At 48.4% G+C, this 21,974-nt stretch overlaps 1 protein-coding gene across 1 annotated transcript in view; it reads right to left on the bottom strand.

Annotated features, from left to right (window-relative positions):
• INSC (INSC spindle orientation adaptor protein) overlaps positions 1-21,974 on the bottom strand; it is a 159,465-nt gene that overhangs the window by 22,733 nt on the left and 114,758 nt on the right. Inside the window, exons 7-8 of the mRNA XM_042958024.1 lie at positions 21,620-21,745; positions 2,615-2,786 (exon numbers count right to left, since the gene is read on the bottom strand). Of these exons, the coding sequence (XP_042813958.1) occupies positions 2,615-2,786; positions 21,620-21,745 (298 nt within the window). The remainder of the gene's footprint in view (positions 1-2,614; positions 2,787-21,619; positions 21,746-21,974) is intronic.

Here is a 21,974-nt window from a genome sequence, read left to right as displayed (position 1 = left end):
GTAACTGGCATGGCCTAGAATCAAGTACAGGTCTGCCTGATCCCAGTCCCCATTCCTTCTGTGTCCCAGGCTGCCTCTCATCCCTGGGCCTCTTTGACTTTTTCCTAGTGATGATCCTGCAGAGTTAGGCTTCAGCACTACCAGGAGGGCAATGTCTGCCCCTGGGCGGTGCTGTGCCCCTCAGCCAAGTGTGACCAATGAAGCAACTCAGAATCTCGATCTAAGCACCCAGAGCAGGGCCACAGATTCACCCAGGAATTAAGAATTCTACATATTCTCTTTTCCAATGACTGCCCCATGCTCTAATTTTGGGAAACCATTGGGGACAGCCAACCTCTTCCAGGCCACCTCACTATACTCAAAGTTTGGAGTGAGATGACAGGACTCACTGGCCCACTTTGCCGTAAAGATTTCTTCTAGATCCAAACACCCACACTAATTCTTATACAGTCACGGTTGCCACCCACGCAGCAATTATTAACACAACCATCTAAGTGCCTTTTAATTTGGGTGCACATTTATTTAAACTACAGTCTGAGTCACCTGGGATGCGTAAGAAAGATTAAGTTGAGGATTCCAGTGACTCATTTATAAATGTTTCCAGGGAATAGCAAGAAATTGGAGGGCTATTTCCCACCAAAGAACAGAGCCCTGGCATCCTGCCCAGAAGATGTACCCTATCTGCTGACTCTCAGAGCAAACTCCACAATGCATCTTCATCAGGGTGAAATAAATAGAGAGGATCCTTTCCTTCAGGGAGAAACCCAACCTGGGCAAAGAAGTCGGAATGGAGAAAGGGCAGTAGTGATAGCTCGTTTAGACTATATAGGTTTTGGTATGTTTGTTTGTGGGTATTTTGGCCATCACTTATACATTGGGAGATTTTCTATAAAACTTAGGAATCTTGTCTTATCTTTAAAAATTGGCCTTTTCTACATGGCAACAATTGACAGGAGTTTATCAGTGGCCTCCCCCCTCTTTCGTCAGTGCTCATGCTTTTCAATTCCATACAAGATTCAAATTTTCTTATTTTCTTCTTCCATCTGGCCCTCTTCAACTCATTTATGTTCCCGCTTGGGTTCGGAGGATGGCTGAGTAGGAGAGAATCCTGGCATAAGTGAATCCTAACACTGTTATGTTTCCTCAAGAAGGTTCCTCAACCTCCCTGGGCCTAGGTTTCTCCTACTATAGAGTGAGCATTTAACTTTAGGGTCTCTTGAGTTCCCTCCAGCCAAGACTTTCAACTATTGACTTCTGTGTTTTCTCAACTTTGAATAAATGTGGATATTGGCCAATTTATTTATCCCAGCCTGGCCTATCGGTGCCACTGCCCCAGTGACTAGAATCAGCCATAAAGTCAGCTTAGCTGATGACTCTTAGGTTCAAAATACTTGTAGATCTTAAAATTCTAGAGCTAGAAAGACTCAAGAGAAATGGTTCCAACCCAATGTTTTATATATTAGGGGAAAAGTACTCACAGATCTTAAAATTCTAGAGCTAGAAAGACTCAAGAGAAATGGTTCCAACTCCATGTTTTATATATTAGGGGAAAAGTACTCATAGATCTTAAAATTCTAGAGCCAGAAAGACTCAAGTGAAATGGTTCCAACCCCATGTTTTATATATTAGGGAAATTGTGAGATGGTAGCATCTCACACAGGGCCCGCACGGGATTGCCGGACGAAAGCTACTTGTTGAGGGGATGAATGGAAAGACAAAAAAAATCCACACCCGAATATTCTGACTCCAAATCCAGTCTGTGCTGCCCTAAATTTGTGCTATTCCAAATCTTTCCAGCCCTGGTGTGATGATTCCAAGAGTGAACCCTAAATCTTCTGATGAGATTAACTTTCATTCAGTTTCAATAAGATATGGACGCGGTTGCAGAGATAAGGATAGAAGTAGAAACACACATCCTTGCCAGCACCTACAGAAGAAAGGATGTGGATTGCAAAACAAGTTTCCTGAAGATTTGATCCAGACAAGTCCTGGCTTATGCTGTTTTGCAAAGGAAAACCGGAGGAAGAGAGTATTCTAGATCTCAGGCTATGATTCTCCAACCAGGAGGACATAAATCTGAATAGGGGAACCTACAAGTATCAGAGTTTTCAAGGCCTCACGACATGGGATCGGGGTGGGGGGCTGCAGGTGGTGGGCTGGGGTGTGCCAGTGCCTTCTGAGAAGCTTTTTGCCTCATCACTGCTGCCACATTCATTGGGTGCAATAGTCTGAGACTTTAACTTTAGTAACAAAGCCCATCAGAGTCTCTCTGGCCAAGGATCTGAACCCCAAAATTCAAGGTCCTACACTTCTCCATGGGGCTTGTCCTGGTCTCTGATCTGAAAGGCCAGTTCATCCCAATGTGACCTCAGATCAGGGAGCTTCTCAGAGGGCGGCATGCATTTTAACAGGAGACGTGACAACAGAGCTCTTTAAATCCTGATGCTGACACATTAACAGTGGGATTTCAGCTAGCGTGACATCAATTCAGGAGCTACGTGGGGTGCAGCGAGTGTGGGTGTCGGGGGGCAGGAAGGCCTCGTTGGCCTCTCCTGAAGACAACTGTGACAAGTCCCACTCACACAGCAGGCCCCTCCCGCCCAGGGTGACTCACTGACAAGAGCTGTCACGATTTCTTCCATGCTCTCCAGAAAGCTGCCGAGGTGCTGAGTAAAGGGCAGGTGTGGGGAGGTGACCTGGGCAACCACAGCCGCAGCCTCAGCCCGTGTGGCCTCTGAGTGGCTGTCATCGGTCAGGATGTCGGCCAGGCAAAGAACGCCGTCCACCTGCAGGGGAAGAGAGGACACGTTCCCATGTCTCCTGGGAGAGTGCCACTGCTCATGACAGTAATGAGACAGACACAAACCCCTTTCAGGGTCCAGCGCTGGATTCCCAGAACAAGCCAGGACTTTGTGTGGAGCCAGGGACAACCCAGTGGCAAGGCCCCCAGAATGACCCCAAGTCTGGCATCTGAAGGCCTATCCTTTGGCTCCAGCAGAGATCAGTGACCTCCCACGGGCTTCTTAGAGAGCAGACATCAAGCCAAGTGCCCAAGGGCTAGGCCCTGACCATCCACCACAGCAAAATACAGTAGAAAGACCAGTCACTTAGAATTCCCACATCCCCGAGCTCCAACCCCAGCCCCCTCTTACTTGCACTGTGTGACTTGGCGTTACTTGCTTAACCTCTCTGAGACTCTGTATTCTCCATCCACCAACAGGGTGTTGGGGGTTAAGGCAATGAAACAGGCAATGCGGATCCAGGAAAGATGCTTGTCAAATGTTGGCTCCCTCCCCCCTTCCTTGGGTCAGCACTAGGCTGAGATCAACGTCCTTCCCTCCCCATCGTGTCCTCCACCACCCTCCCCTCCCACCCCCAAAAGAGGGCTGCTTCCCTGGAGGCTTGCTCTCTCTTCCCAACCAGAGAGGAACGAACCTGGCATGATGGGATAGGGATGCCGGATAAAGACTTCAGCTTTACAGTTCTGCCCCGATCAGACTTCATCTTGGCACAACGACAGCTTCTGCTTATCAAGTGCTCACTACGTGCCAGCCAGCCCTCCAAGTGCAGTGCATGCACCATTTAGTCCTTGTAATAACTCTCTGAGGCCAGTATTATTAGTATCCCCATTGTAGAGAGGAAGAAACTGAGGCACAGAAAGGTTCAGTGACTTGCCCCAGATCACAGACTTTCAAAGTAGTTGGGTGAGAATCTGAACCCCGATTGTCTAGCCTCAAAACTCATGGTTTTTATCAGGACATCATACTGCCTCCTGAGGAGTGGAACTCAGACCTCCACCTACTGACATCATCAAAGGTCAGTAGATGAGGCTTTCTGGAGAAAGGCTGGGTGAGTGGGTGGGTAGTAACTTATCAAGGTTAGCTCAGCAGGGCTCCTGCAGCCCCTTAGATGCTCCAGGACACCAGCCTGCCTGAGGACCCTGTCACCAAGCACCAAGACGTCCTTCCCCTGTTAGGAGTCGGGGGTAGGGATGAGACCAGGGAAGAACCAGGGAGAGGTGAAAGGGGGAGAAACCTGTGCTGATGCTCCCCATGCCTGCCATAGGTCTGGGCCTCCTGTCCCTACACCCTCACTTACTGCCACTCAACTTAAGTGGGTCTCCAGAGGTCAGTGTTTCTTTTGACTAATTACCACCACTGAGTTCTGGGCCTCCCTTAAATGGCTCTTGGGAGCTGTAAGGTCCATTAGCTGTAAAAGCCTTTGGCAATCTCAGACTCAAAAGAGACAAATGTGGGAACAGGAGCTGGGGGAGCTGTCCGCAATAAAACTTACCTGTGTGTGCCTAATAAAAAAGAACAAACAGCAGCCAGGTGGCCACTGGCAGGACTGGAGTCATGCCGGGTGTCTAATAGGCCTTAAGAGTGGGGCCTCAGTTAAGCCCAGGAAAGGAAAAGGGGCTGCTCTGGGCCTAGAAACAGGAAGCAGCCCTACTAACAACGTAAGAAACCACTTAGACCTGTCTGGCCTTTATCCCTTTTCCCCTTCCGGCACCATCCGAGGTTATAGCTACAGTGATCTGGTCTCCTCAGTCTGACCTTGGACACAAATGGAGTTGCATTCCCCAACCCCGTTGAGAATGCTGGTCAAACCCAAACTGGACCCAAACCTAGTCCCCAACACACGGGGAGATGGGCCAATCAGAACACACTAGAGAGGCCAAGGACTTAATAGTCTCCAAGGGCTTGTGCCATCAAGGCCTAGACACCAGACCTGCTTCCCAAGCCAGACCCAACCCAAACCCGCTGGGTACGATCTTCCTGAGCACATACTGTGTGCCAAGCAGAAGTGAGCCAGGGCAGGGTGTTCCATGTAGTGGGGCAGGTGACTCATCCACAAATAACCATTTTATAATGTGATTTCCAATGAGGACGCCCTATGCGGAGGCCGCTGGAAGCCACCCTGACTTAATGTCCACACTCCAGCTGAGGGAGGTAGCCTTTGGAGCTCATGCCCAAATACATCTGCTGGCACCATAGCATTTATCACACTGTTTCTCCAAGTGGGAGAATTAGCTGCACTAAATTCACTAAGGGTTTCTTCAATGCACATTCCTGCCCCCTCCCCCAGACCTATTCAGTAAGACTGACTCTAGGGAGGCCGGAATCTGCTTTTTAATAAAACACACAGATGACTTTATGCACCAACAATTTGGAGCAGCACCACTGTGATGTGATTCTCCCTTGTCTTTCCATCTCTCCTGTTCCCCTGGACGCTCTGTAAGCCTGGGTACCACAGTGTGTGCACTCATGGATGCTCCGGGCCTCACACATAGTAGGCTTTGGGTTAAGTGGGGAATAAATGCAAGTGAGTAAAACTTGACTGAAGAAGACACACTTTAGATGAGTAAAGAAGAGTAATGGCATTGCAGATGGAGGAGATACTGCGAGCAAAGACCACTACCAGAATGAGCAGCTCCAGAGAAACAGTCAACTTGGGAACATGGACTCCACAGATTCCTGACCCCAGGAAAGTAACCCCGACCTAGCCTGATTCCTCTTCTGCCCTTCGGTTCCCAGAGAAGAGTATCTATGTCATCCTATCTATGTAACTGTCCACTGTTCTGCTTTCCTTCTAATTTATTTTATATGTTTCACATCTCTTTTGATATCTTGTTAATTAGGAAATATGTTGTCCCTTCAAAAGAGAATACATCTGTGTGTCGTGTGTGTATTAAAAATGTATGAGGTATAAAAAATAATGAAATGAACACTTACGTATGTATATGCCTAATATCCAGAATTCTTTTTTTAAATTTTTTTAGAAGTTTTATTTATTTTTGAGAGAGACAGCATGAGTTGGGGAGAGGCAGAGAGAGAGGGAGACACAGAATCGGAAGCGGGCTCCAGGCTCTGAGCTGTCAGCACAGAGCCCGAGCGGGGCTCGAACTCACAGACAGCAAGATCATGACCTGAACTGAAGTCAGACGCTTAACCGACTGAGCCACCCACGCGTCCCATCCAGAAATTCTAATATTAGGAATGAACTAGCACCAGAAAGCCCCCTGTATTCAGTTATTGATCTCATACCTCTGCCTTTCAGTGTTGGATGGGCCCCTATCCTGAATTTTGTGCTTAATTATTCCCTGATTTATTGCATGTGTACATTTAGTTTTACAAGGCTTTGAACTTGACACAAATGGTATCACACTGCATATAGCAATTTGGTTTTTCCACAGTCAGCATTATGTTTGGGAAACTCTTCCCTGTTGGTGCATGTGGCTAAGGTCCATTTATTTTCACTGCCGTGTGGTATTATATAAATTTATCATAATTCATTTATGTATTTTCCTGTTGATGGTAGTTTGAGTCATTTCCCAGTTTTTGCTGTAACATACAGTTCCTCTATAAATATTATTCTTCCACGTGTCTTCTGGTGCATCCATACCAGATTCTCCAGGGGTCTTACCTGAAGAGTGGAATTATTAACTCATAGGATTTGTATACCTTTAATTTCACGGGTGTTGCTAAGTTGTTTTGCAGAACAGCTATAGCAATTTATAGTCCTACCAGCAATGTATACACTCACTTTTAAGTCCATATTCTTGTCAACATTTGGTACTGTCAGATTCTAAGTTTCTGCCAGTTTGGTGGGTATATAGAATTTTTATTTTAATATGCATGTTTTCACTTTCTATAACGAAGCTAAGATTCTTTTCATGTTTTCATTTTACTTTGATTAGGTTTGGTTTGATTTTGGGTTTTGCCATTTGGATTTTCTCTCTTAATCGCCTGTTAATGTGTTTTGCTCATTTTTCTATTTGGTCGATTGTCACATAGGTCAACTTCCTGGGCTTTTGGCTCCGATGCTAATGACCTGCCACTTAGTCTGTTGTCAGCAAGATGCCACTAGCCCAAGTTGATTTCCGTGTGCATCATTATCTCAGCAGCCCCAACCCAATCAGTTCATCACAGTGGGAGGCCCTTAAGGGGACCACTCCACTGGGCTTCAGGCTTCCCAGCAACTGAACCAATTCCTGTAGCATCTGAACATGCACACGCTCTGGAATTACACCTCCCTGGGTCTAAATCCCGCTTCTGCACATTACTAGCTGCACAACTTTTGTACTTTCTCTGAGCCTTTCTCTATAAGTGGGAGTAAAAATACCACTCTCAGAGGATATTGGAAGTTAATGGAGATAATGCATGTACCACGCCTGCCACATGGGGGTACCATCATCCCACCCCATCCCCATCTGATGGTTGTAGCCATCTCTAGATCTGGGGTCCTGAGTCCTACTCACCTTTCTGTAGGCTCCTCTGAAACTGAGACACCACTGGGTACCTCAGCCCTTTGGGTTGGGGCCCACGGGTTTCCCCACTCATTTAGACACCTCAGCTCATGCAGCCCAGAACTAGGATTTTTAAAGAGAAATGACTCCTATTTCAATACCTGACCAGCACCAATAAGAGGAATAACTATAATCCCTTGAAAGAGAACAGAGAGAAAAGTAGCACAATTCTGCATCTCTTTAAAGCTCATCAGACATTAACTGTACACCTACCTTATGATGGGCTGAACTAGGCACTGGTACAAAGACGAATCAGGAAGAAACAAGAGATGGAAAAACAAAGACACATAGAGAAGTTAAAGGAGAGAGGGAGAGAGATTACATGCTTAAAAAGGATTTGGGGACTTGTCTGGTACAGAGACCAGCCTCCCAGTCTCTCTATGATTTGGCCTTTATAACACCTCTCCCTGCTGGGAACTCTCTCCTGCCTGGGACTCCATGATACTCCATTTGGGGGGCTCATCTCCTCCCAGCTAAATACCACTTATTTAGTCTCTCCTCCTTTGCATCCACCTAAGGTAGCTTACCCCCGGTTTCCCTTTCAGCCCCCTTTGTGCCATCTCAGTCAATGGTACCCAAGGCAAGTAGCCTCAGTGACTGACTCACTACAATGACCCCTAAACCTGGCTTTCCAGCCCTGACCTTCTTTCCTGATATCCACACCTACATTTCCAACCTGCTACTGGATCCCTTGATGTTTAACTCCAAGGCTAATTTGACTAAATATTCCACAGGCCCCTCAAACCCGTTCACCTAAAGCACGAGTGGTCATCTTCCATGTCTTCCCTCCCCACTTCCTTCTCAGACCCAGGTGAGAAGTCACCTCCTCTGTGAACACGCACTTGCCTCCCCCAGACAGAGTGTCTCTGTCCTCCAAGCTGCCACACCACTCTGGTCTGACCACAACTAGAGCACTTATTGTGTCAGGTTGTCCTCATAGGCTTCTATGTCCACTCTACACTAGATTTGAGCTGCTTTAGGCAGCTCCTGTATTCAATCTTCTCTGGTCCCCAGCACCCAGCTGAGGCCCAACATATGGCAGTTAATACAGTAGGCTGAATTATGGGGAGACAGAGACCTGGGGAGGGAAAGAGATCACCAAGGCCATGAAGCACGTTAATGCCTGGGCCAGGACTCCCATCCCGGTCTCCCTACTCTTTGCCCTGGGCCCCTCTGGGCAGCCTTTGGGAATGGCAGTGAGGAGAGAAGCTGGTGAGAGGATCAGGTTGATGGGGGCTGCTTAGCTTAGCTCCTACGATGGGCCCAGGAGTGTCCCAGCCTGAGGCCAGCTTCCTGAAACACTGGTCCTGTTTCTGGAAAGTCTCCATTCTCAAACCACCCACTTCCCATCCCCAGACATAAACTTAATGATTCCAGGAGAACAATCTAATCAAAGCATCTTCACATCCCTAAAGAAATTGCGGGTGGAAGCACTTCTATGTAATTAGCTTTTACATGGAATGGGATGGGTCTGGGCCCAAGGCCAAGCTTTCCTCGTGGGAGAACGTACAAGTGGTGATGAGGATGCTCTGGCCTGGTCGTCACCTGGGCAGCAGGGCTGATGGACCTGCGATCTGGACACAGAGGGAACTGATGAACTGATGAATGCTGAGATTCTCCCTGAGGTGAGGGTGAAGGAGCATGAGACCAATGCAGTTGAAGAGCCCAAAATACACAGTAAACATCACATCAGGTTTATGAGCAATGTTCTCCTTTTGATTATTGGAAAAGTATCACTGGTGACTTTTACACAAATATCTAAGGGACACTGGCTAGTACGTAATATATACTGGTGCTGGGCTGCTATTTTCCAGTTCCTTTCTGCATGTTTAGGTTTTAGGGAAAGGCAGAAGAGTTGGTCACTGGGTTGTAACAGTTAAACAGAATCACACAAATGCAGTGGTAACTCAGCCACAGGGGAGGGAGCATGACCTAAAGACCCCCAAATTTCCTCCTTTGCCTTTCTATCCACTCAGACACCTACAGCCTGCAGGGAAAAAAAAAAAAAAAAAGACAAGTGGGAACCAAAGAGCAGCTGGAATCCTGTTCATGGGACCAGGCAGGACAGATTTGTTTGCCCAGGATATAGCCAGAGGGAAAACTCAATCATAGAGAAGGAAGCAAGGGTCATACCTAAGGAAGCAAAGAGAAGTGTGGGGCAAGGGACAGGGCAAAGCATTAGGTGGAATAAATGAATCCACCAGTCAGAAGCAAAATCTGAATACGGGATGTAAACCAGATCAGGGGAAGGTCCAGCACAGAACAAGGTAAGAGGTTAAAGGCTCACTTTGTAACATGAGGTAATTGTTTTAAGGAGTGCTGGTAGAGCTGACAGCTCAGTAGAAAGCTACAGAAAGTAAAACATGCCTCCAGGAGGATAATATCATTCTCCTCCCAAACTAACATATCCCAGACACCACTCAACCTCCTTTGCTATTTCAAACAAGAGTCTTTGATTAAAAACTAAGTGTCAAAGTGGATAAAACAAATATGAATATGTAATAGGGAATGGGACAATGGATGAAAGGGATTATATAACCAGTCTGGCAAGCAAGTCAGTGAGGTAGAGAGAGGTGAGTTATTGCGATGGAGAAAAATCAGGGACTATACAGAGAAAGACAGATACCATATGTTTTCACTCTTATGTGGATCCTGAGAAACTTAACAGAAACCCATGGGGGAGGGGAAGGAAAAAAAAAAAGAGGTTAGAGTGGGAGAGAGCCAAAGCATTAGAGACTCTTAAAAACTGAGAACAAACTGAGGGTTGATGGGGGGTGGGAGGGAGGGGAGGGTGGGTGATGGGTATTGAGGAGGGCACCTTTTGGGATGAGCACTGGGTGTTGTATGGAAACCAATTTGACAATAAATTTCATATATTGAAAAAAAAAATCAGGGACTAAATCACTTTATTTCATTGACCAAAAAAAAAAAAAAAAATCACCTGTCAAGCAGATGATTTTCTTTAAAGCAGATTGTCAAACAAATGCTCTGAAGGCATTTGGGGGTAGAAGCAGTGGAGTCTGTGAGAAACTACCAAAAGGTCAGTGAGAACAAGTTCACTTCCCTTTGGGTTAGGGTGAGCAGGCCTGTGCTGATGTGGAAAAAAAAAAAAAAAAGTCAAGTTTTCAGTAAAGCGCAACCGGGCACAGCTGGATTGGGAACAGTACCAAAAGTGTTTCTAGATTAGTGGTTCTTAGCCTGGTTCTCAGAGGATTAGAATTATCTAGGAAAGTTTTAAAATACTCATGCCTGTGCTTTACCACCAGAAAATCTGATTTAATCAATCTGGGGTGGAGTCTTGGTATCAATATTTTTAAAGACTCCTCAGTGCCAATGGGAATCCCTAGTTGAGCATCACTGTTCCAGAAGTAACTGTGATACAGTAGAAGCTGCACAATCTTAGGAGAAAGTCTGGCTTCACAATTCAGCTGTACTACTTGCTGACTTGGTGAAATGAGCAGGTTACTCACTTTCTCTAAGTCTGTTATCTAATCCTTAAAAGTATAATGATATATCACAGTTAACAATGAAATCATGAAATATTGAAAGAATTCCCCTAAATGAATAACAAGACAGATATCCATTATCAACACTCCTATTTCACATTTTACAGTGGCTGTAGCCAATACAATAAGACAAGAAAAAGAAATAAAAAAGTAAAATCAGAAAAGAGAAAGCAGAAGTGTCATAATTTATGGATCACATAAATTGTACACAATCCAAATCTGTATAAAATCCAAAAGAATCTACACACCAGTATATTCAAAATTGCATCTTCTATGTATCAGCAACAATTAGAAAATAATTTTTAAATAACACTTAACATAAAAAAACACCCAGAAATAACTCTAAAAAATGTGCAAGACATTGACACTGAAAACTCAAATTATTGCTGAAAGAAATTAAAAGCAATCTGCATAAATACAGGTATACTACATTTATTGACTGGAACACCCTATACTGTTTAAGATGTCAATTATCCCAAAATTTATTTGTAAATTTAAAGAAATCTCAATCAAAACCTTAGCAGGTGTGTCTATGGAAATTAACAAGTGCATTCTAAAATGTACATACGATGGCAAAGAGCTTAGAATTACCAAGATAATCTTAAAGAAAAACAAATTTGGAGGATACTACCAAATATCAAATTTTATTGTAGACAGCAGAGACTTAGTACCATATTGGCACCAGAATGGACAAAAAGACTAATGGAACAGAAAAAAACTCCAGAAACAGACTCATGCGTATGTCATCACTTTACTTACAACAATGGCATCACTTTAATTAAATGGTGAAAAGATGGTCTTTTTGATAAATGCTGTTGGCTTAATTGGATATCATATGGAAAACACGGAACTTTGAATGCCATTAAAAAAATTAATGTGAAATAGATCATAGACATAAATATGGAACGTAAAACAATAAAGATCCTGGTAGAAGATATAGCGTATCTTCATGATTTGGGGGAAAACAAACATATGTTAAATGAACACAAGAAGCATCAACTACAAAAGAACAGATCAATAAACTAGACTTTACCTAAGCTAAGCATTTCTATTCATCAGAAGACACCATTAAGAAAATGAAAAAGCAAACCACAGGCTGAGAATAGATATTCGCAATACATATACTTGACAAAGGATTCATATGTACAATATATTTTTCCAAGTTTAGAATTTAATAACAAAAAGACAAAGAAGTCATTTTTTTAATGGGCAAAAGTCTCAGACAGATATTTCACAGAAAGAGATAACCAAATGGTCACTTAGGATATGGAAAAATGCTCAAAATCATTGCTTACTGTGAGACTGAAATTAAAACCATCATGAGAGATCACTCTATGCCTGAGCAGATCACAATCAGGGCACTTCATGTCCAGCTATCACAGGGTTGCAAACGACTTCATACTTCTGAAGCAACCCAAAGAGAATGAAACACTCCTTGGGAAACTGTGTCCTTCCTTACCTGTGCCTGTGTTTCCCCATCTCCTCTGCCTCCCTCATGCTTCTCTAAGTCTCTTCCTCTTTCTCACTCCCCTTCTCTCTCCCTGTGTCTCTTTGTCTCTGAGTGGGACTAGAGGCCCTATTGCTTGCCGGCAGGGACCGAGGACACTGGTCCTGGCTCTGTGCTTTGGGAGACCTGTTGTCGGTGCTTGGGCTGTTCCCAGGAAGTGGGTCCTCCCTGGTCAAGTCTGCCCCAAACCTATACCTCTCTTGTCCCCTCAGCCTCCTCACTGTGTCCCCTCCCCTCCCCAGCAACTTCCTTTCCCCTGTTCACCTCCGGACTAGCACCTGTTCTGCTTCGGAAGCCAGAGGCCAAGCAGTGCTGGTGACGTCGTCTCCATCTCTGCACCTGGTCCAGTGGCCTGAGGAACCCTGGCTTGTCTGTAGTACAACTTCCCTTCTCCCCAGCGTTAGCATCATGTTGACCTCAGACTTCTTATTTAATGGCTGCTCTCACCAGATCGCTTGTGGTGCAGCCTAGGCGATGCACTTTGACCAACATTTTACCTTGCCCGGTTTGCTGTTCCTCACCCCACCACAGACATGCACATGACCACAGGCTTCCACAGGGGACAGAGGTACCCAGCTCCCCTCTGACATCTCCTAGAGAAACAGCGCCCCCTCAACACACACCCAACCCCAGGGAAGAGGCACCAGAATTCCTAGCCCAGCCGGCTCAGCACTTCTGACTTCTGTTCACCACAGTTGTCTTCCAGAATTACTTCACGCGTCCCACAGTACCAACAGAACACACACTTCCCACCACTAAATGAGAAGACTGAGGTTCCTAGAGATTAGAAAACTTCCTTCTGGGTCCCCAGCAAACCAGTGGCCAAGGAAGGGCTGGCCCCAGGTTATCCCCACTAACCCCTAACCTGGGGACAAGGTCTGCTTGGGGACGTAAGAACTTGGGCTCAGAGCCATAGGAGAGGGAGGGGATGGGAAGCTGGGACAAATTATTAGGGACAGATGGTATAAAGAGCATCTCGGGGCATTCTGTCCTTACTGAAGAGACGCTTACAATGTCTGCACTCCCTGCTCCCACCCCACACCTGGGTGCGAAACTGCTCACAGAGGCCGTGCCAGGCTGTAGCTGAGTGAAGTCACATGACCTGCATTCTGGCCTCAGCCCTGCTGCCAACAGTGGGAATGTGGGGTTGCACATCACTGGGTGGTAACAGTAACTGGGCCTCCACACTGTCTTCTGTAATGAGGGGGAATGCACCAGAACTCTTCCAACAGTACTGATCCAGTCATGCAGCAAGCACTGTTCACCTAGGTATGCAAGCCGCTTCCCTGAGGGGGATGGGTGACAGGGTGTCTGTTGGTAGGAAGCTTAGACAGAGCTCCGAGGCCAGCCAACATGGAACATGCTCCAGGAGTAGCACCGGGTACAGTGTGAGCACCAAGAGGGAGGAGAGGTCAGGAAGGCCATCCAGAGAAGGGCACTTGAGCAATTTCAGCAAGTGCAGGTGAGATGCCCTCCGAAGCCACCCCAGCCCAGGCAGGTGCTCCGGGGCAAGGAAGGCCTGAAGACATTTGGAAGAGGACTCTGGCGGGAAAGGGGAAAAACTCACATTCGTGGCATGTGGACTCATTTCATCCTCACAGCCTGCAAGGCATGGATTAACACTCTACTTTACATAAGGTGAGACCAGGGCTCAGAGGGGATGCAAGGTGAACACACACTAAATGCTGAAACTGGGCGTGGAAGCCAGGCCTGCTTACCAAGGGGACAATGTGCTGGAGGCAGCTTGCTCACAGGGCACCTCCGTGCCAGGCCGAGGGGCTTGGGGTCCAGTGAGAACTGGGGGGCTTGGGAAGGGTTCTGGAAGTCAGAGACATGTTAGATTACAAGATGTATCCATATCCTCCTGCTAGAGGAAGCTAGGTTGGTAGGAAGAAGCTCCTGTTGCCTTGAATTTGCAAATCTCCCTCCCCATTCCCATTCCCTACTCTCCTCCCCCCCACCCCCCACCACACACACACACACACACACACACACACACACAAGATACACTGTGCCTGATCAGTGGTTCCCAGCCCTGAGCCCACCAGCCATGTCAGCTCCGGAAGAGAGCCTGGGGCAGTGACAGGGTGCCACTGCTGCTCTTATCCACCAGGGGCCGCTGCTGCATAGCGCATGGGGACCTACAGAGTCGGTGTCAAAGCAGTTGGCTCTGAGCAGCACTTAGCTCACTCAGGCTGCCAGGTGTGACAATGCCTTCTCCAAACTCAGGTTGTGCTTGCGCATGGGGTGAAGTTCCCCAAGCCAGCAGGGCCTTCCTTCAGCCTGAACAATACTGGCCTGTAATCCCAGCGTGAACTCCTGAGGTGGGGTGGGGGGCTTGCAGGGAGGTGGGACAGTGTGCCTAGTTTTGTTCTGGTCTCTTCACATCCTGGCCTCCTACAAGTCCCCTCACCCCTGCTCCGGAGGCAGAGGGACGAGCTTGGGGGACTCAAAACTCAGGGAAGCAGATGAACCACACTCTTTCTAGACAGCCCCCTTGCAGGGATGGGGAAGGTGACCATGGCAGTCCCCACTCCTGTCTGTCTGTCACAGCACAGACAGCTGACCTGGAACCCTGGGGTTCTCTGCACTGTCCCAGCCCGCTCCCAACTCAGTCAAAGACCCGGGGGCATGAGGGGTGGGGGAAGCTGATAAGCCTGGGTGGGTTGAGCCCCAGGTGGAGAGGCATCTGGGATCTCCATTCAGAAGTGTTCTCTTCCACCCCCCTTTCCAGCAGCTACTCGTAGGTAAAGAAGGGGCTGCAAGTTAAACTAAGCAAAGATTTCTTGCCCCACTCTCCCCACCCAACCTCACTGACACATTTATTAGAACTGACTCCATCCAGATAGGGTAGCTGCCTTGCCCTGGGGTCCACACACTTCGCCCTTTTCAGCTAATGAGAGTGTGGAGGGGAGGCTGTAGCAAACGGAACCCATAGCTGGGACCAAAAGAATGGGGTTCTCAGTCCAGGCTCTGCTCTCCACTGTCTCTATGTCTTTCAGCCTCAACTTTCCCCTCTGTACATTGGGCATAACCATCTCTCCCTGCCTTCCTTACATAGTGATTTTGAGATTCAAATGGGCAAAAGAAAAGAAAAACTGCTAACTTTTTTGGGCTAATATTACCTATTTATGACCACCTGCAACCCTGCGAGGAAAAAGCAGTGGAGAGAAAGTCCTTTGAAACAGCAGCAGGAGTGGCAAAACCTCTTCATCAGTCCCTTTGCACCCGCTCCCTCCTGCCAAGGGTCTCTGGGATTTCAGTAGCTGGATCCAGCACCCCCTGATTCCAGCCCAGACCTTCAGATGTCACGGCACCTCAATCCCAAGAAGCTGGTCCAGGAAACAGTGGAGGGGGAGGGAGCTCCATGGGGACAGACAGGAATTTTTCCCATTCCTCTGATGATTTTCTCCTTGGGCTTGATATTGGGCCCTCATCCCTTCCCCCCTGCTCATCTTTAATTTCTCTCCATCTTTAATTTCTCCATCGATTTTCATTAAACTCTCCCTTTGGCTCCAGCACAGGGTGAACTTCTTATTTGAAAAAATAAAACGAGGAAGGGGATGGGAATAAAAAGAAGCTCTTTTGAAAGCAAGATTGTGTCTGGTCTTAAGGCTGGAGGAAGCAATTACTAGAACTTTCTTAGAGGTTATCTGAGGCCATCTTAGCATTGGGCTTTGAGTGCCCCTCTCCCACCCCTTATGGCCCTGGACCCATAGGTCCCTGCCCTTCAGATTCCCAGTCTCTCTCTAGTCCCCAGCCCCCTCCAACCCCATCCTGTCCCCTGGCCCTGTCCAACCCCAGCGCCTGCACCAACAATGCCCTGGCCATCCCTCTAACCACTCAGAACATCTGCCAGGACTGTTGTCAAATCCTCAGAACTCAGCCTCTTTGGGAGCAGGGTTTCTACAGATCAACCTGAAATGGTGGAGACAAATGGGCAGGGAAGCAAACACAGGCTGAGAGCTCCCTTGTGCAGGCGCCCCACTGAACACCGCGCCCACGTTGTTGTATTGCACCATTGTATCCACATTGTTGTGCTGCATCATGGCAGCTCCATGAAGGAGGAGGTGTCCCCATGTTATAAAGAGGAAAGCAAGGTTGCTCCCCAGCCCCCTATCTGGCTCCCCAAGCCCTATGGTCCTCCCCCTTGGTAAGCCAGTCCACCTTCCCTGTTCAGTCCTGCAGGAAGGCTGCCTTGACCAGTCCAGGCAGGCTGGGTCATTTGGCCACCTAGCCTGAGGAGGGTCCCTCTGCTCTTATTGGGGTGTGTATGGCTCTGGGGCCTTCACTCCCTCCTGGGCCCTTGTTTTCTTCCTCCAGTCTTCTCCAAGGTGGGGTTCAAAGAACACTGTCTCTCCTTCTGGGCCCCAGAGGTCACTGAACATAGAGCTCCTGAAAGACTTCCAGCCCCACCACCGACTGGCCAGCTGTGGAGTCTCTCCGCCTTTACTGAGGTCACTTTCCCTTGGCCTCCCTGGGAGCTCCTCCTTGGCCCTCTGAGCCCAGCTCTATGGCCTCCTTGCGGCTGCCTTCACCAGCATCCCACACAGAGGTTGTGCCATCAACCTGTGGCCTCTGACAGCCATGGGACAGCCCTTTCCACTGTCTAAACTTCTGGTTGGGGCACCTGGGTGGCTCAGTTGGTTAAGCATCTGACTTCGGCTCAGGTCATGATCTCATGGTCCGTGAGTTCGAGCCCCGCGTCGGGCTCTGTGCTGACAGCTCAGAGCCTGGAGCCTGCTTCTGATTCTGAGTCTCCCTCTCTCTCTCTGACCCTCCACCGTTCATGCTCTGTCTCTCTCTGTCTCAAAAATAAATAAACATTAAAAAAAATTTAAAAAAAATAAAAATAAAAATAAACTTCTGGGCTTCTCCCCGGCCACCCTCAGTGGGAGATGCTGGGTATGCTGTGGCCAGGATGAACCAGACCTCTGAAAAAAGGATAGATTCTTGAAAGACCCTTCAGATACCTCTGGAGCAGCCTTTACTGTGTCTCTGATATCTCACCCCTCCAGCCCTGTTGGTCTGAGCCCTGCCCAAGCCAACACCCACGGCCTGGCTCCCTGGAAGCCATTCCCCTGCAGTCCCCACTTCAGAAGGGCCAGCTCTTCTCAAGGCAGCACAGTGTAAAGTACATGCTTTAAAACCAGCCAGACTTGGTTCTAAAGCTCCACGTTTATGAGCAGAGGGGACACAGTTCCTGAATCTCAGGTTCCCCACCAGTAAAATGGAAAGAACGTGAGGACTTGAGCTCTGGCCCCACCCAGCTTCTCCATACTGTGCACCGGGTGGCGTCTTAGACCACGTCAGCCCCTCCTCCTGCCATGTCAGTGCCCCCCTGTCCACCGGACTGTAATCTTCCTCAGGCCACTGATTTTCTAAACCCCAGTGATCAGCCTTGCACCTGCCATAATCGTAATAGCTACCATTTGTCAGTGTCTATCTATCCTCCTCTGACAGTGCTAGGAGGTAGAATTCATCATGCCCATTTAACTGAGGAGACTGTACCTCTGGGAAGGTGAGTAAATTCCTCAGGGAAATGTAGCACAAGCTCATAGGTGGAGAAGGCTGGGTTCCAAACCAGGAGAGCCTGCCTATCAAAGGCCGTGGTTTCCCCACTGCCCTGGGCTGCTTCTCGGTGGATGTGCCATGAGGGAGTGGATGAGTAGCATGATTGGTGGGCGATGGACTGAGTGAATGAATGAGTGAGTGAATGGATGACCGGATGGCGGAAGGAATGAGGAAGCGGATGCTGAAGTGACTCCACGGAGTGAATAAATGAATCCACGATTGAATCTAGGACCACACAAAATCCCCAAGCCAGGCAGAGCTCAGGCATCACGCGGCAGAGCGCCTGGTGCCCTGGCTAGATCCACACTTCTGGCAGTGAGGTCTGTGCATGATTTAATGGACCCCTTCAGGGTTGGAGGGAATTGGGGGTGGGGTGGGGGGGAAAGCCACATGACAAAGATGAATTTCACCAAATCCAGCACATTTCTCACTGCCAATTAATTAGGTGGCCTCAGTGAGGAGCTCAGGCCAGTAAATCAGCGGAAGGCTGAAACTTTGACATTATCTGACTAGTGCATGAATTGGGCCTTGTGAGTGGGTAGCTGGCAACAGCCCCAGGCACCACACTCCCCATCCCGTCTTTGCCTCACCGGTCATGCTGGGGTTTCTACAGTCCAGCCTATCTCTAGGCTTCTCCCCCCTCCCCCCTAGACACTAACAACAGCCGGCCTCACTGGAGCCTCTGAGGCCAGCGCTCAGCAGCCCAAACCACACAGGGCATGTGTCGGCAGGACCTGAGGGAGGGGGCGTGTCAGGGGTGAGAGAGGCACTGGCCCTTCCTGGGTCTAGAACTTCTCATAACTTTGGAAGCAGCATGATAGGAGGAAAAGAAGGTGGAAATCGGCCTCAACATGTCAGATTTGAGTCCTGGGTCTGCATAATGGTTCACAGCGCAGGCTGGCTCTGGCTGGGCAGAACTGCCGTTACAATTACAAGGCTGCTAGACCAATGTTTAGCTGTGTGCTCTTGGGCAAGGTGCTTCACTTCTCCAAGTCTCCCACCCTTCTAGCAACAGGGAGGATAATCACAGCACCAGAGGAGTAACCATCATCCAACACAATGAAAGGGGGGAGCTGAGCAAAGTGCCCACCCAAAGCAGGTATTTGATGTATGTTAGTTATTGTCACGATGTGCTCATTACCTGTTAGGACCGGGGTCAATGAACGTTTTCTGCCGAGGGCCAGACAGTCAATGTTTTTGGCTTTGTGGGGCTGTATGGTCTCCTGCAATTACTCAATTCTGCTGCTGTGGCACAAAAGGAGACGGTCAACAGCTACGCGAGTGAGCATGCCAGTTCCATTAAAATTTCATGGGTCAAAAACTGTAAATGTGAATTTCGCATAATTTTCATGTGGCACAAAATGTTATTCTTCTGATTTCTTTTTTAACTATTTAAAAACAGAAGAAAAAAAAACCATTCTGAGCTCACGGCTGTCCCAAAACAGGCCACGGGCTGAATTTGACCCACGGGCCACGACTTGCCGCCCCCTTGCACTAGAATGGCAGCTCCATGAGGACGAGGGGGGTTGTCTGTTCTGTTCACTGCTAAACTCCCAGTACCTAAAACAGTGCCTGGCAAAGAGCAGTAGATAAGTATTTGCTAAAAGAATGAATTATAAGCCGTGTATTTCTGTGCGACAAGTCATTTCCGCTCTCCAGGTCTCCGCTTCCTCATCTGTGCAAAGGGGACGCTTGCACATGCAGGCAAGCATCAAATGTAATTAGGAGGCCTGTGGAGCCACCAGGCAAGCTCAACGGCGGTACAGTGTAGGCGCTGTTCTGACCACCAGGGGGCTCTTCTCAGGCCGACCTCATCCCCCCTCTGCCTGGCAAAGAGGTGTTTCAGGAATGTCTGTGTATAGAAAGTAAGTTGCCAGGGAAGAGGGGAGTGCCCAGTTAGGACTACCTTCTCCTGTGCCAGTTGGGGGTGGGGGCTGCTTAGCACATTGGCCAGGAGCAGCGAGGTGACCTTGATTTAGCTGCGGGGCTTTTAGGCACTCTGAGAGTATCTAGTGAACCAGGGAAGAGGTGAGGTTGACTGGGCATTAGACTCAGGCAGACGGGGTCCAAATTCTGGCTCTAGAATGTACTCTGTGACTTTAGACAAGTTACTTAAACCGCCTGAGGTTCAGTTTCCTTGCCTTTAAGATGGAGACATAAAGAGAGCTCACCTCACAGGGTTCTAGTGAGTTAAAAAGGGATATGTGTTGGGGGCTAGATCAGCACAGGCCAGGACAGCCCCTGCAAAGATGCATTCATGCCTTCTAGCTTTGGAGCAGCAGCAGGAAGGTGGAAGGAAAAATATCCTCCAGACTTCCCAGCTGCACAGGTTTTTAGCTCTAAACAAACAAACAAAAAAGCCCTGCTGGTTTTCTTCCCTGGATTAAAAATTTCCTGCTGCTCTGCAAACTCTCTGAAGCCAAGAAATCCACGGCTTTTGGAGGACTGGTGATTTAAATCCCTTCTATTTTTTCCCTCCTGTTCTTCCCAGTAACCAGCAGGAAAAGAAGATGAAAAACAAAACCAGTCTGGCCATGTTTCCACTACCCAAGGAAGAAGATTTTGTGGGAGAAGAGAAGATTATTCAGCACGGAAAAAGTTGGAGGTGCCCAAAGCATTTACTTCCTGGAGCCTGTCTGTTTTGTCACTGCCCCCTTTCCCGTTCCGCTGTCTATTTAAGCACACATATACAAAGGCTTCCACCCCTGCAGGAAGGGGCGCTCTGCGCAGCGGGGTGGCGCTAGCTCTTCCACCATCTTGCTTTGGGACCTCAGACGAATTACTTCCCCATTTTGATCCACAGCCTTCTCATCTGTCCAATGAGCCAAGTCCCCATCTATCCTCCACCCTCAGCTAAAAGCATCTCTGAGTCCATGATCCTACAACACTGTCCCATAACCTGAGTAGATTTGGAAAGAGGCAGGTGGAAAGTGAGACGACCCTCTGACTAGGAGTCCAGACCAAAGTGAAGACGCTGGGGGTGGGGGGTGGGTTTTCTGGGAGCTGGGACCAGACTGTGGGACAGGGGTACAGAGGAAGGAGAGCATTTTGCTTGCCCCATCCCAATACAGACCAGACTCAAGGTACCCCCAATCTCAGCCCCACAACCTGGAGAGAGTGGGGAAGGGGGTGGTAGCTAGAATTAGTCACATCGCCCTAGGTTGGCCAGGGGCTGAGGCACCTAGGTCTACCAGATCACTACCTTCCCTCTGGCCCCACCCATCCCGTGCCATGTTGACCCAACGTACACTTGGACTTAGGCTTCAGTTTCCCTTACCTAATCCCTCTGTCTTGGTTAAGCCCTACTTGCTTGCCCGGGCCAATGTCTGTCCTTCTCTTGCCCACTCTGTTCCCCAGGCAGCAGGATCCTCCTCCTTCACTGGGGCCATGAGTGAAGAACCAACAGCCCTGAACTTTGACACCACTCCACACCCTACCTGCCTGCCTCCTGCTGTGTTCTTCCCACTGGACTGTTGGCCTCTCTACCCAGGAAGTGCTGAGTACCCCTCTGGGCCCTGCCCTTCCTGGCCAAATTCCTCAATCCCTTTCCTTTTCATCAACTTCCATAGTCAAAATCCCAGCAGCCTCACTAGAGCAATGCCTGGGAAAAATAGGTTCTTAGAGGAAGAAGCCCAGGTGGTCACCACATCTGTCAGGCCCCGCCCACTACCCACCTGACTCAGAGACCTTGAGCCCCACCCAACCAGCCAGCTGTTCTCTTACCTTCTCCAGCTGGTGGACACCCTCTTCCACACAGCAGATGGAGGCCAGCGTGCGGAGCGCCTGGGGGTACAAGCACCGGAAACTATCCTGCCGGCAGACTTTGAAGAGGGCTACGACACCACCCTCCTGTCAAGAAAAAGAAAATGTCACTTCACCTCCCTGTGTCACCTTTCCTGGGGTTGACTCAAGAATAATTGTCATCCCTCATTCAGCTGATATGCTTTTGGGTCTTTAGGGCAGCAGAATATGCCAACCCAAAACACATCACTTTGCTGTAAAGATTATTTTGAGCTGAAGGCAACTGAGAAGAAGCAGATATCAGAGGTCTCTGCCCTCCTCCTATTTGCCAAAAGGA

This window comes from Panthera tigris, chromosome D1 (assembly GCF_018350195.1).
Source record: "Panthera tigris isolate Pti1 chromosome D1, P.tigris_Pti1_mat1.1, whole genome shotgun sequence".
NCBI classification, from domain to species: Eukaryota; Metazoa; Chordata; class Mammalia; order Carnivora; family Felidae; genus Panthera; species Panthera tigris.
This window is presented reverse-complemented; position numbering and strand designations above follow the sequence as displayed.